The 15,701-nt window shown below is 37.2% G+C and overlaps 2 protein-coding genes across 3 annotated transcripts in view; one reads left to right on the forward strand and one right to left on the reverse strand.

Moving 5' to 3' along the window:
• Positions 1–9,421, forward strand: part of LOC136202610 (protein TIC236, chloroplastic) — a 35,519-nt gene extending 26,098 nt beyond the window's left edge. The window contains exons 17-24 of the mRNA XM_065993341.1: positions 5,580–5,711; positions 5,801–6,625; positions 6,750–7,030; positions 7,228–7,487; positions 7,754–7,992; positions 8,099–8,290; positions 8,597–8,869; positions 9,064–9,421. Coding sequence (XP_065849413.1) covers positions 5,580–5,711; positions 5,801–6,625; positions 6,750–7,030; positions 7,228–7,487; positions 7,754–7,992; positions 8,099–8,290; positions 8,597–8,869; positions 9,064–9,210 — 2,349 coding nt within the window. The 3' untranslated portion in view covers positions 9,211–9,421. The remainder of the gene's footprint in view (positions 1–5,579; positions 5,712–5,800; positions 6,626–6,749; positions 7,031–7,227; positions 7,488–7,753; positions 7,993–8,098; positions 8,291–8,596; positions 8,870–9,063) is intronic.
• A 923-nt stretch (positions 9,422–10,344) lies between these two features.
• Positions 10,345–12,149, reverse strand: LOC136202812 (psbP domain-containing protein 5, chloroplastic). Of its 2 annotated transcripts, XM_065993712.1 has the most exons (10): positions 11,927–12,149; positions 11,692–11,800; positions 11,568–11,617; positions 11,423–11,490; positions 11,236–11,334; positions 11,103–11,162; positions 10,975–11,034; positions 10,850–10,904; positions 10,728–10,777; positions 10,345–10,643 (listed from the first exon to the last, which is right to left on the reverse strand). In XM_065993712.1, the coding sequence occupies exons 1-10, from the start codon at positions 12,114–12,116 to the stop codon at positions 10,545–10,547; spliced, it is 840 nt and encodes a 279-aa protein (XP_065849784.1). In that variant the 5' UTR covers positions 12,117–12,149; the 3' UTR covers positions 10,345–10,544. The 2 variants fall into 2 exon arrangements, with proteins under 2 accessions (XP_065849784.1, XP_065849785.1); XM_065993713.1 differs by lacking the exon at positions 11,423–11,490 and having other exon boundaries at positions 11,236–11,330.
• Between the last annotated feature and the right edge of the window lie 3,552 nt (positions 12,150–15,701).

The raw sequence follows: 15,701 nt of genomic DNA on the forward strand, positions 1-15,701 counted from the left end.
AAAGACCCCTATGAAGATAGACATGCCATGGAGCTTGAAGATGTGATCCGAGAAAACCTGTGCTATAGTTGCAACATTAAATGGATGAGAGAGACCAATAAAATGACCACCTTTTGAGAAACGGTCCGCCTCGGTTAGAATGGTGTCAAACCCATAGGATTTAGGCAATTTTTCGATAAAATCCATTGCAATATCCTGCCATGGTCCTGCAGGAATGGGAAGAAGCTGTAGAAGGCCTGGATATGCAGACTGATCCACCTCAGAGCGTTGACAAATATCACAATTGTTGATCCAATTTATGACTGCCTTAGAGAGCTTAGGCCAATAAAAATGTTGTTGCACTCTTGTAAGGGTACTCTTGTAAGATCCTAGGAGAATTATGGCATTCACCTATGATCTTACTTCGTAAATTAGTGTGGGAACCAATATAAATTCTGGAACGATACCTGAGAGAAGTCAATTAGTATAGAAAACAAAGGATGTGAAGGTGGGCTGAATTGTTAATTGTTGTATAAGAGTAGTAGCTAACTCATCCCTTTCAGAGGAAGACTGAATTTCCTCCATCCATGTAGGCACCACCATAGTCAATGCTAAGAGGGTAGATGGTGGTAAGTTTCCTTCTCTCTCTTGTTGTCTAGAGAGTGCATCTGCCACCTTGTTTCCACTGCCCTTTTTATACTGAATTGTATAATCCAGTACCAGCAATTTAGAGATTCCCATGTCCTATAGATAAGTGTGCAATTTCTGTTCCAGAAGGTGCTTTATACTTTCATGCTCAGTTTTGACAGTGAAAACAAAATTCTCCAGGTAAGGGGTCTCCAAGTAGTGCATGCTTGTAGAATAGCCAAAAGCTCCCTTTTGTAAGCTGACAATCGTTGGTTTCTAGGACTGAGTGCCTTAGACATATAGCACAGGCGCTTGCCCTGTTGCATTAACACTGAGTGCCACTGGCATCACACTCCAAAACTGGAGCTTTAGTCGTGATATCTTTGAGCTTAATGAACGCTTTCTGAGTTTCTGTGGACCAATGGAAATTATCCTTTTTGAGCAGGTCAATGAGAACCCTCTCAAACTTTTTAGAGAAGTTAGTTTGGGCCAGTCCTTCATTGCTTATATTTTAGCAGGATTTGTTGCCACTCCCTCTGCTGAAATAATGTGTCCCAAATAGGCTACGTGAGAGGCCCCAAAGTCGCATTTGGAACCTTTAGCATAGAGTTGATGTTGCTGAAGTAATGGAATACCATCTGGGTGTTCAAGGTGCTCCTCTAAAGTTGCACTATAGATGACAATGTCATAAAAAAAAACGCAGGAACAAATTTCCTAAGATAATGTGCATAAACTGTGTTCATAAGAGACTGAAAAGTAGTTGGGGCATTGGTAAGGCCAAAAGGCATTACCAAGAACTCATAATGACCTGTGTGAGTCCTGAATGCCGTTTTTGGGATGTCTCCAACCTTTACCCTTATTTGATGATAACCTGCTAGCAAATCAATCTTAGAAAATACCATTGCTCCATGTAATTCATTTACGAGTTCCTGTATCACAGGAATTGGGAATTTGTTCTTGACTGTAGCCTTATTTAATTCTCTATAGTCAACACAGAATCTCTATGTTTGCTCAATTACAGGAGTAATTTAGGGAGAACTTTGTATATATATTTGTAATGATCTTGAGTTTAATATATTCATGTAGGCATATGAAGCAAAGATACTTCTCGGAGGGCAACGTATGCATATCCGATACTCCGAGTACGGGGACACGGCGGGATACGGTTGGGAAGTATCTTTTTTTTTTTTAAATTAGGGGGATACATCGGGACCCGCTGGGGATACGCCGTGGATACTTTAGGGTTTTTTTAAAAAAAAATTCAAAGTATAGAGTTTTTTTAAAAAAAAGACTCTGAAAGTATAAGGATTACAATCAATCAAAAATCTTTTGGTTCGCATAACTGGCTCTTCTGGTCGACTTCGACTTCTTCGATTTGGTCGACTTCTTCTGTCCAAATTCATCATCGTACAACTTCAACTTTTGTCCGAGTTCTATTTTTGTGATTTATATATTTATGTATCTTTTGAATTTTTCAATAGAAATGATATATATATTATTTATTATATATAAAAATTGCCGTATCCCCGCCGTACCCGTATCTCATATTTTTTAGAAATGTCGTTTGCCGTACTCGTACCCGTATCGGTGCTTCATAGAAGTAGGCTCTTAATCTACATGGTATCCCATGGATTTCTCTCTATTTTCATGGTCAATAACATGGTATAGAGCCTTGTTTTGGGTTTCTAGATTGAGATTCCAAAATTTGTTTTGTGCTTTGAAAGCATAATTTATGGGTTTCTAGGTTTGTATATTTGGGCTGTTTCTTTTAGCATTACTGTTTGTGAGCAGACTGTTTGGACCTAGGGTTCTAACTCTCAGTTCTTCTTCCGCCGCAGTCGCTTCTTTATTTTTGACCTGTCTGTCCGGTTAGTTTTCCGGTGAATTTCTTTAATATTTTAAAATATCTCGAGTGTATTGTCTTTAAGGTTATGTTATCTGTATCAATAGCAAGCTGAGCATGATTACCATGCTTCAGCTTGAGGGGGAGTGTTACACAATAAGTCAATGTAATAAATGTATACATGCCTAAGGCTTCTGCAACAGCTAGATGCATGTATGCTCAATTATAGGAGTAATTTAGGGAGAACCTTGTATATATATTTGTAATGACCTTGAGTTTAATATATTCATGTATGCTCTTAATCTACATGGTTTCCCATGGAATTCGCTCTATTTTCATGGTCCATAACACACCCCTTAGCCACAAGTTGCTTAATGGCTTTGAGACCCATGCCCTTAAGCTTAGGTTCAGCCACCATGCCATGTAACTCTAGTGGTTTTTTTTTTATCTTTGTGAATTTGCATGCAAAATCAAATGTAATGGGTGTGTGACTCCTCATCCAATCCACTCCCAAACTAAAGATAATAATGTCCTAGTTCCAAGACTCTAATTGGAAACTGAAATTTAGCATTATGCATGGACCAAGAAAATTCTTTGCACTTAGTGCTTACCAAAAGTTGTCTGCCATCTGCTATGGCTACAGCAGCCGGCTTGACCTTCAAGGCCAGTTTAGCTTCAGTAGCTAACCTTTGATCCACAAGACTGTGGGTACTGCCAGAGTCAATGAGTATCACAATAGGTTTCTTGTTCACCACTCCCTTGAGTCTTATTGTGTTGTGTGTAACACCACCATCAAGAGCATTCACAGATAGTTAAATAGGCCCAGTTTGCTCCATTGAGGTCTCCTCTGCACTGAGCTCCTCTAATTCCTCTATAATCTCCCCTTCTTCCTCATCGCCTGCCTCCATGTTCATCATGTTAAGTTTCTTGGTTATACATTGGTGGTCTGGAAAGTACTTCTCCCCACATTTCCAACAGGCACTGGGTGTTTTTCGGAAATTTAGAGGGGTTAAGGCAGATTTTGGGTCTAGGGGTTTAGGTGTAAGGGTGGTAGTAGAGTATTGGATAGGTTGTTTGGTTTGTAGGTGGATTGGGTGTAGGATTCTAGGTCCTGGCTGGAGTGTATGGTTTAAAAGTGGTTTTAGGTTTAACAGCTTCCAACAATTCCTTCACATTGGTTTCATGGAGCTTGGCTTGTTTAATGGCCATGTAGATCTCAGTGGGCTGACTAGACTTCACTGCAGATCTGATTTCAGGCTTCCAACCTGAAATGAAGCTACTCACATAGAAGGTGGGGGTGATGGAGTGGTAAGCCTTCTCCATTTTAAACTTCAGAGCTTCAAACTGCTCCTGGTATTGCAAAACTGTAGCAGTCTGCTTCAAATTTGTGATTTGCTCCACTACATCCTTAGTATCAGTCTCCTGAAACCGCTTGCTGATTTCTTCCAGGAATTCCTCCCAACTGGATTCTGCCTTCTCCTGGATCCAATTTTTATACCATTTGTCCGCCTTCCTTTGGAGATATAATCCTGCTAGATCCCTTCTCTTCTCTTCTCCGGTCCAACTTCGAAAAGCTGAAAGTACTTTTGGCATTTGCTAACGCAGATGTCCACTTCTGTTCCATCAAAACTGGGCAAATCGCAGTTGGGTAAGAGTTTATTGAAAAAGGGTGGTTTACTAGAGGAATCACTAGTAAAATTTGGAGGTGGGATGCTCAGTATTCCCTTATTTCTATCGAAAAATGAAGGATAGAATGAGGAGTAGCAGAACTTTCAGGGGAAGTTTGAACTAACTTGGCCAAGGATTTGCTAAGTTCAAACAATGTGTTTTGATTACTAAGTTGTATCTCACGAGCTTGAACTTGCTCTTGATGAATGGAATCCATGCGTTGTTCCTGGGGCAGCTTCCATATCCAGAGATTTCATGATCAGTTGTTGAGCTGCAGACTCACCTATCTCCAGAATCTGGGATTGAACCTCTTTGAATTGATGCTCCAATCCATGGCCTCTTTTTGTGCTTTCAGGGCTGCTATAGTCTTTTTCTCTGTATTATTGATCATACAGAGTGTAATGGCCAAGGAAAACCTCAATTCTTCTTTTTCTCTGTATTATTGATCATACAGAGTGTAATGGCCAAGGAAAGAAGTCTCTGATACCATGTCAGAACCTCAATTCTGACAACAGAATTTAGAAGAATTTAGAAGAGAGAAGAGAATTTGGGAAGGAGAATGTTTCATTAATTTCCAGGATGTTCTCGCAAGCATTGCACCTTTCTCTTAAATAGAGAAAAGGACAAATACGGTTATCGACAGCTGTGGTAACTTTACAGCTGGCATAACAAACTTAGCTACAATCTAGCTTTTAGCAACACAGCTCACCTTTAGGGAAATAAAATTTCAGTCCCTGTACTTATTTTATATGCGCTTGTACAACACATACACGGCTTGCAACTTGATCAAACCCATTGCCTATTTCTCCCTTGGAAGAAAAGACAGTTTCGATATGAATTTCGACTGCCTTGTATTCATGGTTGTCAAGCTTAGATCGAATAGCAAGATCCAACTCCATCTCGATTTCCATTTCAGTTTTCATTCCGGTTTCCATTTTGTTTCCCACAGACTGCGCTAAATGATAGAAACAGAAAGAACAAACACAGAAATAGAGAATTGTATTGAAAAACTTGTATATAATTGACAGAAAAGGAAAGATAAACTGAGCTGAGAAAGATCTCAAACTCCCACAGGAAATAAATTCCCTCTCTGCTCAAAGAACAGAGCCAAACACACAAATGGTGCTTACTAACATAATTCTTCCTTCATTCCCTCCTTCTCCCTCTGCACATCTATATACTAACTCTCACTATGCCTCAAATCACATTTCCCTTCATTCCCATATTACCCTTTATGCCTTTTAGCATATTCTCTATCACAGAGAATACAACATAAATTAGGAAACTAATTCTAATAGAAATCCCTTAAATTATTTGACTCTAAAATACATAATTTAAAGCTAATATTCTCCTAAATTAATGTCACTAATTCCCACAGAAATTCTCAATGGTGACACTAATTGCAATTAAGTTCACGTATATCCAATTTATTCGTCTTTATTTTAACAGCTCTGATTTTTAGGTAATACGGGGACATTACTCTCCATTGAATGATGTCATTATGGAAGACATTAGTCTTCCAGGTTTGGCTGAACTTAAAGGCCGCTGGCATGGTTCACTTGATGCTAGTGGTGGAGGCAATGGAGATACAATGGTATTTATGCTCAATTTTCTGCATGTCCGTAAATAAAATATGTCGGTTTTTTTTTTTTTTTTTATTACCTCTCCTTGTGTATTTACCAGGCAGAATTCGATTTTCATGGGGATGATTGGGAATGGGGAACCTACAAAACTCAGCGTGTTCTAGCTGTTGGTGCATACAGTAACAATGATGGTTTGCGCCTTGAGAGGATTTTTATCCAAAAGGATAATGCCACGGTCCATGCTGATGGCACTTTGTTAGGACCAAAAACCAATCTTCATTTTGCTGTTCTAAATTTTCCGGTCAGTCTTGTCCCAACTGCGGTTCAAATAATTGAATCTTCAGCAGCTGATACTGTTCATCCGCTGCGACAACTTCTAGCTCCAATCCGTGGTATATTACATATGGAAGGGGACCTTAGAGGAAGTCTTGCAAAACCAGAATGTGATGTGCAAGTAAGGCTCTTGGATGGTGCTATTGGTGGCATTGATCTTGGACGAGCAGAAGTTGTTGCTTCTTTAACTTCAACCAGTCGTTTTCTATTCAATGCTAAATTTGAACCAATCATCCAGAATGGTCATGTACATATTCAAGGAAGTGTTCCCATTAACTTTGTCCAAAATAACTCAGCTGAGGAAGAAGATGTCGATGCAGATAAAAATGGAGCAGCTTGGATACCTGGTTGGGTGAAGGAAAGGGGTAAAGGTTCTGCCGATGAAGCTGACGAAATAAAAGTTTTTAGAGATAGAAATGAAGAACGTTGGAATATTCAATTAGCAGAAAGCCTGAAAGTCCTGAACTGGAATTTCTTAGATGTAGGAGAAGTGAGGATTGATGCTGATATCAAGGATGGGGGAATGATGATGTTGACAGCTTTATCTCCTTACGTCAACTGGCTTCATGGAAATGCTGATGTTATGCTTGAAGTAGGTTCAGATATGTTATTTATGAGCTTTACATATTATCTGCATACGATAATAGTGAATATTTGCTAACTATAAGCTTGGGATTTAATCTCATAATGTTTTTCATGTGTTTCCAATCAAACAGGTCAGAGGTACAGTTGAACAACCTGTTGTTGACGGATTTGCATCATTCCACAGAGCGTCTATATCTTCACCAGTTTTACGGATGCCTCTTACAAACTTTGGTGGCACAGTAAATGTAAAATCAAATAGGCTATGCATCACTTCACTAGAGAGTCGCGTAAGCAGAAGAGGAAAGCTACTTGTAAAGGGAAATCTACCCCTAAGAACTAGTGAAATATCGCCTGGAGATAAAATTGACTTGAAATGTGAAGCCTTGGAAGTACGGGCCAAAAATATTTTGAGGTATTTTTTTTCTGGCATATGTGCCTTGGCTTGTATAATATATCTTTTTCTTTTCATTTATATTTTATGAACATTTTATAACTGCTACCTTTGAATGTTTGTTTTTAGGTGCGATGATTGTTTAGCTTTTAGCTGTTTCAGCTCATCCATCTTTTCTCTAAGTAGCCAAGAGTAACTTGTTTTCTTCCTTAACTCAGTGGGCAGGTTGACACTCAGTTACAAATAACTGGATCTATACTACAACCAAACATCTCAGGAAATATTAAATTGAGCCAAGGAGAAGCATATTTACCACATGATAAAGGTAGTGGAGGTGCTTCTTTTAATCGATTAGCTTCAAATCAGTCTAGACTTTCAGGTGGAGGAGGTGTCAGTCGAGCAGTTGCTTCTAGATACATGTCACGGTTTTTCAGTTCTGAACCTGCTGATTCAAGGACCAAGTTCCCTCAAACAACTGGTATTGTATATTTCATCAATTTGCATATTCTGTGAAATTTTCCATCTTGTGACATATGTGCTTATATTAGAACTGGTACTTCAACAACCTTCAGAGAATTTGAAATGCTTATAACTGATGAAACTTTTTTTTACATGGAATGATGGCTCTGCAATTTGGGTGATGCAAAATTTCCTTTGTTTATAAAAAGTCTCATATTTTAAGTCTTTGGTAATACTTCTGTGGAACTTCACTTTTTTTACGACGATTATTTTTTGCATTTACAGTTAAAGCAACGGAAGTTGAAAAGGATTTGAAAAAAGTCAGCATTAAACCAAATGTAGATATTCGCCTTAGTGATTTGAAGCTTGTCTTAGGACCAGAGCTCAGAATAGTTTATCCTCTGATTCTCAATTTTGCTGTTAGTGGAGAGCTTGAGCTAAATGGCTTGGCTCATCCGAAATGGATAAAGCCTAAAGGTGTTCTCACATTTGAAAATGGTGATGTCAATCTTGTTGCAACTCAAGTGAGTATTTTTATTTTCTTGCAGTTGGTGATTGAACCATTTCTTCACCTTGCTTTTGATTTAGTCGGCATGATTAAATATATTGTGTTGAACTATCCAAATACAGGTCAGACTGAAGCGAGAGCATCTGAACATAGCGAAATTTGAGCCTGAGCATGGACTAGATCCTATGCTGGACTTAGCTTTGGTTGGATCTGAGTGGCAATTCAGGATCCAAAGCCGAGCCAGCAATTGGCAAGACAAACTGGTTGTGACCTCAACACGCTCTGTAGAACAGGATGCCCTATCACCTAGTGAGGTAGATCTTATATTGATGCCATCTGATGTGATAACTCAGCATACAATGATATTATATATTGTTACGGATGTGCTTGTTAATTGTTAAATTTTGCATATTTGAACATTCTTAAGCATCTCAGATCTTGTATAACATAATGGTACAAAGTGAAGAAGGAATACATACAGATATGATGCATTCTTTCAATTATAAGTGTATTCACATTGCACCTAAATTTTTAGTTTATGGTCTAGTTAGTTATTCAGATTAACATATTTGTTGATTCTGAATTTAGCTATCTGATTTTTCAAAATTTCTCGTACTCAGGCTGCTAGAGTTTTTGAAAGTCAATTGGCAGAATCAATATTGGAGGGTGATGGGCAGCTTGCATTTAAAAAGCTTGCAACCGCAACACTTGAGAGACTGATGCCAAGAATAGAAGGGAAGGGGGAGTTTGGGCAGGCTAGGTGGAGGCTAGTCTATGCTCCACAGATTCCAAGTTTGCTCTCTGTTGATCCTACCATTGATCCTCTGAAATCTCTTGCCAATAATATTTCTTTTGGTACTGAAGTTGAGGTGCAGCTTGGGAAACGTCTGCAGGTGATCTCAGTTCTTCAATTTTTTTATCTTCAAATTTGTCCAAATTCTGTAGTCATCTAATAATGAGAGTTCACAGACAAAAACAAGGCGCAAAAAAGGGTGTTTCCAACTTTGATATTTGGTTTCCATACCGTATTATGTAAGTTAATATATATTAGTAACAGTGTAACAACTGTCTACCATTTCCTGTTTAGGCTTCAATTGTTAGACAAATGAAGGATTCAGAGATGGCCATGCAATGGACTTTGATCTACCAGCTTACAAGCCGCTTGCGTGTGCTCCTTCAGTCTGCACCTTCTAAGCGCCTTCTTTTCGAGTATTCTGCTTCCTCACAGGACTAACTGAACTGCCGAGTCTATACGATGCAAATAAGATTTTCAACTTTAGGAGTTGTGAGTGGTAATCCTGTGAGTTGAGTTGGATTTTTCGGCCTTCCAAATCCCTTAATTATAGAGAACAGATAGATAGATTGGAAGGAATGTAAATTTGGATGTAGATGTGTTAATATTCTTTGCTCAGAGAAATGAATGAGCTTGTTAATACGTTTTTTAAGCATCACATGTTTAAAGGTCGGCGGCCACTCCTCATAAACGCCATAATTGCATGCTATGTTTAATTGCACAATCCAGGGGACTTGATCTTGCAATGCTGAATTTGTTTTTCCATAATGCATAATTAACTTGATCTGCAAGAAGATTTTCCTCTGTTGCGATTATATTTATTCCTGTCCTTACTAAACTGATATGCGAAGTAGTGTTATACATTTGAGATTGAATGATTCTGATGTTTCATTTTCCAACATTTGACTCTGGGGGAGCTTGTAAAACCTGTCGTTTGAGTGTGCCATTTTTTAAGTGAATTGCTCAATACCGCTTCCAAATTACTGTTACCGCCTCCATTTGGACTTTTTTGCCCTTATCATAATTTTGATAAAAAACTAAAAATTCTCTTTAAAATCACAAACTCGAACAATAATAATTGAAATTATGAAAACAATTGATATGTGACAATTCGAATCTCGAAAATGGATGATTATGGGTCGGAAACAATAAAATTTACATTTTTTTCTCAAAAAAATCATGAACATAATGCATATTTTTTATGACAACTAGCATTTTTTCGTCACAAAAGATTAGAGAATTTTTTATTTTCCATCGCTAAAAAGTATACAATTGTGCTTAGGTCCAATTTTGGTCTATGTGGATGCTAGATCCGCCCATAGCACCCGCCCAGCCAGTGGTCTGGGCGGATTGGCTGGGCGGATTCTGGATCCGCCCAAGCCATTGGCTGGACGGATCTAGCACCCACCTAGACCAAAATTAGCTTTTTTTTTTTTTCTTCAAAAGGGCAAAATTGTCCAAATGGGGACGGGAAGAGGTCATTTAGGGGCGGTAAGTAGCAACACTCTTTTTTTAAAGGTGCATAATCATATATTCATAAGGCAAGATCAATATCAAATGTTTGCAAAGCTCAAGGGCTAAAATTGAAAAGTCTCATCTATCAATGCCATCGCCTTCCACACACACACACACACGCCTCAGCATATAAAATCAGTTTGTCCTCATAAATTTCATCCCAAAGAGAACAAATCTTGTTAAAAAGAATGAAACCAATATATATATGTCTACTGATTTGGATTCCAAAGATAAACTAGCACAAGGTTAAACCAAAAGTATCACCAAAATCTCCATGGATCCTTAAACGGAGGTACATAGTTATCTGTGGCTGGGAGAAGGCGAAAAGTAGCTACAGTTTTCTCCAGGAAAGGCCCCATCTGCATTACATGGAACAAACTGGCATAAACAACCTTGCATCAAGAACCACAACATACACAAGCAGAAATGAGAGAGAGAGAGACCTTTTCCCATTGTTTATTAAGAGTTGAAGCATTTAGAGTATAAAGATAACCTGCAAATAAGTTTCTTGAAGTGAGAAGTAAAAAGAGCCATGAATCAATTTGATTAAAAAAAGATCCCCTACCATCTCTTTCGGCTGTTGCAGCAATGTAGCGACGATAAAGGCTTGATTCTTGAACCTGGCAATTGAATGTGAATTATGAGGAGAAACCTTGAAACAGGAATTGTAGGAAGAAATGAGGCGCTTACAGATCTGGTTGGTGACTTGCGAACCAGGTATTCGTAATACCAGTATGGCTGACCATCAATCTGAGATATAAGTAGCAGAGTTTATATGAATGAATATGTAGAATATAAAGGAAGGGTTTGGAGCTTACTTGACTAGTATGCGCATCAAGAAGTGAACTCTCAGCTAAACGCTGAGTTGAGGTTACTCGCTGCCAAAAGAGAAGATTTAGGTTGTTAAAGGAATAACAGCACAGCAGGTGATCGTTGTATGAGAAACATTACCAGTGCAGACTTGTCTGACAAAACAGACTCTGCAACATCTTTTGCTGTCCAACTAGTCTTGTCCATGGATTTGATAAACTGGGAATTTGGGGGGCCTATCTGAATCACAGAAATAAAATCACAATCCTTTAAAGAAAGAATCAAAATTGCATGTGTAGCAAGCAGATGATGGCTGCATGAAACGTACTGTAACAGAAATGATGAGGTTATCAATGATATCAACCAGCTCAGAGACAATACGAAGACGTGCATCAGCTGCACAAAATTCAATTCAATTACTAGTATGCAACTAAATGTGTCTAGGCATGCTTAAACTCTCAGCAAGCACTTACGGGACAATGGTGCAGCGGATGAATAACGTTCTGGTTTTCTGGATTCTACCCTTTAAATTGCAAACCATAAAGATCAGGTCAATTGGAAGTTTAATATCTTTTTTGCATCTACTACTACACCTACCATTTGAAGAGAAACTTCTTAGATGGCAACTCAACTGGGTATAAATACGTATAAGCATTTATTTGATCAACCAAAGGATTCATCTTTAGATCTTCCTCTGCAAGGATTCCTGCAATTACCTCAATTCCTTCAAATTAGCTTCTTTTCTTTTCTATACAAAATAATTGAATTCGTTTCCAAACTACAACAGTTCAAATTCATTACTCAGAGACTACAAATAATAATAACAATATACCCGAAGATGGGAAGGCAATGGATGCAGAAGAAGAAAGCAGCAGATCCCTTCTCAAAAACCTATTTGAAAAATTGGAAATAGAAGACGAACATATCATTATCCTTTGTTTCTTCTCATGTACCAACCTTTTACTCTCATAGCTAAAATGGGGTGTGAGGATAGAGAGGGAGCACTGAACAGCCATCGCCATGGCTTTTCTTCTCACTTACCTCGCCTCATCCACTTTTTTATCACGTCACAAGGAAAATAATATACTAATAATATATATGGTTAATTACAAAAACTATTCTGTGGTTTGGCCGATTTGCGATGTGGTACCTGTGACTTTTTTTTTTTGCAAACGCAACCGTGTGGTTTGCAAAATTTTGCATTTGAGTTCACTTTGTCAGAATTTGATCGATAACGACTTCGAAATGAAAATTTTCAAGAGTTAAATGATATTTTAAACAACTTTAATTCTTCAAGTTTTTAGGTTTGAGGTCATCCATGTGTTGTTTTTTATGAGAGTGAAAGATAATGTTTAAAGAGAGAAAACTCTAAAAATGATGATTTTGAAAAATTAAGAATATTGTTCCATAGTGATGGCGATGGATCAAGATCTAATGGTCCATAATTTAAGTTGGTATTTAACATTAAAATGGTTTTTACCTGCTGACATGTAGGTTGTAATTTGAAATCTTGTGCCTCTTAAAACACAATTTCTCTTTCATCAATTAATATCATCTTCTCTTTCTCTTTCCATAATTGTGGAAAGAAGGAATACGGTTTCTCCCTTATGGCAGCCATTGATGACAGTAAATCAACCTAAGACAGACTTTTTTCGATCGGACGAATTAATCTCAGACACCCTCTATTCGACCAGAATTAATCTTAGTATTAGATTAATTGTTTACCACTCTATTTGAATCCTCATTGATAAATAAATGGATTGAAAATACAATGTAAAAAATATTGTTTCGATATCATATTGAAAAAACATTATGGTTCTTTTATGGTTTAAGCGTTAGATTTTGATTAAAGAGGCATATTTTAATGTTAGAATATACGTAAGAGGTTGTCTTATTATCAATCAAATATGAAGCATAACCAAAATTCCAGTCATCTGTGTCATTTTGATATGAGTAAATATTTGTGATAAGTAAACAATATAAAACAGAAACATGATGTATTCTAATTTGGTATTACCTTCAAGCTTATAGAATATATTCTCCAATTAAAAAACTAGCTTAAATAATATGTCTTCTTATGTGTTACTTACTACGTATGATTTATTCTCCACATTCATTATCTTAAAATAGAGTGTACAGAATAGGTCGTCTTAATCTATGGAAGAATTCATACATACAAGATGTTATAAATTTGTGTTTAACACAGCTTGTCGAAATTGAAACAACCAAATGATAATTAAACAAACAGAAATTTGCAACACAGATTGATTGCCAAAATAATTGTTTTCACATAGTTTGTCAAAATATCTATTTACAGTTTGTCAAACTACTTTTTACACAAAATGTACCAACAGTTCACAAAATGTACAAACAGTACACCAAAAGACTTGGTTATACAATCATCTTCCATATCTCATAGCATAATCTATAGCTTGCTGGGGTTTAGCCATTCGCCAATCATCCTTTGGAATGGGATCTTGACCGAATCGTTCCCTCTGGATGAATTCCGCAACGCTATGTGCACTTGATAGTCTTTCCAAATATTTTACAAAACCTCCATTGGGGTCTGCAAATTGCATTATTTTAGTTAGATGAACACGTTGGTAGATAAAGTACATAGATATTGACACAAAGTTTTACCTAGATAATTGTCTCATTTGTTGCTTAAATCATATGTTGTGGGGAAGATGAAATTGTTAGCCTGCAGAATCCAACAAAATGAAATTATAATGCATCATAATACAGGGTAATTATAATAAAGATGGTACACTTACAGAATTCAGCAGTGACTTGTACGGTGTATCATCTATTAACACAGTATTTGAAGCATTGAATCGTGGATAGGTATCCCAAACTTGCTTCAAATCTTTAAACATTATAAAATTTTGATCATTGGTGCCAAATCTGACTTTTGTTACAACACATTGCTCTTGACCCTGAAAATCAAACTGTGTAGTAAACATTAATATAAGAAAACTGAATATTTCAATAATTGATTATGGAACGAAAAAGAATCCTAAAAGTTGGAAAGAATTGTCCCACCCAAACAAACAACATTTCAACTTCAGTAGCTAGTGATCTTTTAATATTCGGAAGAATCCTGTCAATGTTTTTCCTTGAAAACAAATAAGAAGACACTAAAATTATCAAAAATTCAATGAACTTAAGAAGAATGTAAAAAGAGAATCATATGGGAAGAATTCAATGAACCTAAGAAGAATGTGAAAAATACCTCATCTTTGATGACCAAATCGCAACAGTAAAATTATCAAAATAGAATTTCATAAATGGAATGATATGTGACCGACATAGACGGGTTCGTGAGCTTATAAGTACCCCCATTCAAGTCCAAAATGAGAAGCTTATCAATTAGACAGGAGGATGTCGGTAGTTCAGCTCCAACGTACACAACCATCGCCCCAACATTGCTAACATCATCAACTTCTTCCTCCACAGTTTTCTAGTTTCCTGGATGCCCCACCTTCCGAAACATAATTTCATACTCATCCTCATCTTCTTCATCAGACTCCTTGTGTCTTGGCTCATCAGCCTCTACCTCAACCTCTACACCCTCCATCTCAACACCATCCATCCCAACATCTTAATCATCAATATCAAAACCATCCATTCCAACATCTACACTTTCTATTTCATCATCCATAGGCTCATCAGCTTCTAACTCAGCCTCAACATCCTCTTCATCATTCCCCAAGTTCCATAAATATGTTTTTTTTATCAAAAACAATATCATCTTCAGTTTTGACAAATTTTGAAAGGATCCAATCTCTATTTCTCGTCATAGTTGCCATACTTAACAAGTATAAAGCATCCATGACATTCGTGTTAACTGACCGGTTATCCCTCCTAGTCAAAGGAACATTGAAATGTTCAAACACACATGTCAAAAGATTACCATAAGGTAGATGGATTTTTCTTTGACGCTCTTTCTTAACCGCTCTAAAACTATTCAAGATGTGGGAGATAATCTGTTGGGCAAAATTCATTTGTTTCCCCTTTAACAAATGCCACAAAATAATCCTCTCAGCTAATGAACATTTTTCCCTACTACCTTCAGCAGACACACCAAAATCGATTTGTTGCAGGGATTCAATATCAATTGGCATACCTTTGAGTACAGGCATACTAGCCAGCTTCGCCACGTTATCCCTTATACTCGAGGTTTCGGCATTGCAAGTTTTACGCCTTTTAGCAGCCTTGTTCTTCTTCTTAGGTTGCAATTTCTGCTTTCCTTTGCTTCGTGAATCAGTTTTACTCGACTGTTTTGTTACAGCCATTGGAGCTTGAAATTTGAACCTAACGAAAGTAAGGATGAACAAAAATCTATAGAGTGGAAAGGAATAATCGACGCAAATCGCTGGTAAAAGTTAGGGTTTCAGTCGTGGAAGAGGGGAAATTTCTCTTGAAATTCAATCGGAAAGTATGCCGATTGATTTCCAAAGAAGATGATTTCAATTTAGCTTTGGGAACACGTGTTATAATTTCATTTGAATAGTGTATCACTAAATAGGTCTAGACCAATGATAAGTATGCTTGTAACATCCGTGTCCAAAATTTTTAACGTATTTTATATTAAATTAAGATTATGC

This window comes from Euphorbia lathyris, chromosome 8 (assembly GCF_963576675.1).
Source record: "Euphorbia lathyris chromosome 8, ddEupLath1.1, whole genome shotgun sequence".
Taxonomy (NCBI): Eukaryota; Viridiplantae; Streptophyta; class Magnoliopsida; order Malpighiales; family Euphorbiaceae; genus Euphorbia; species Euphorbia lathyris.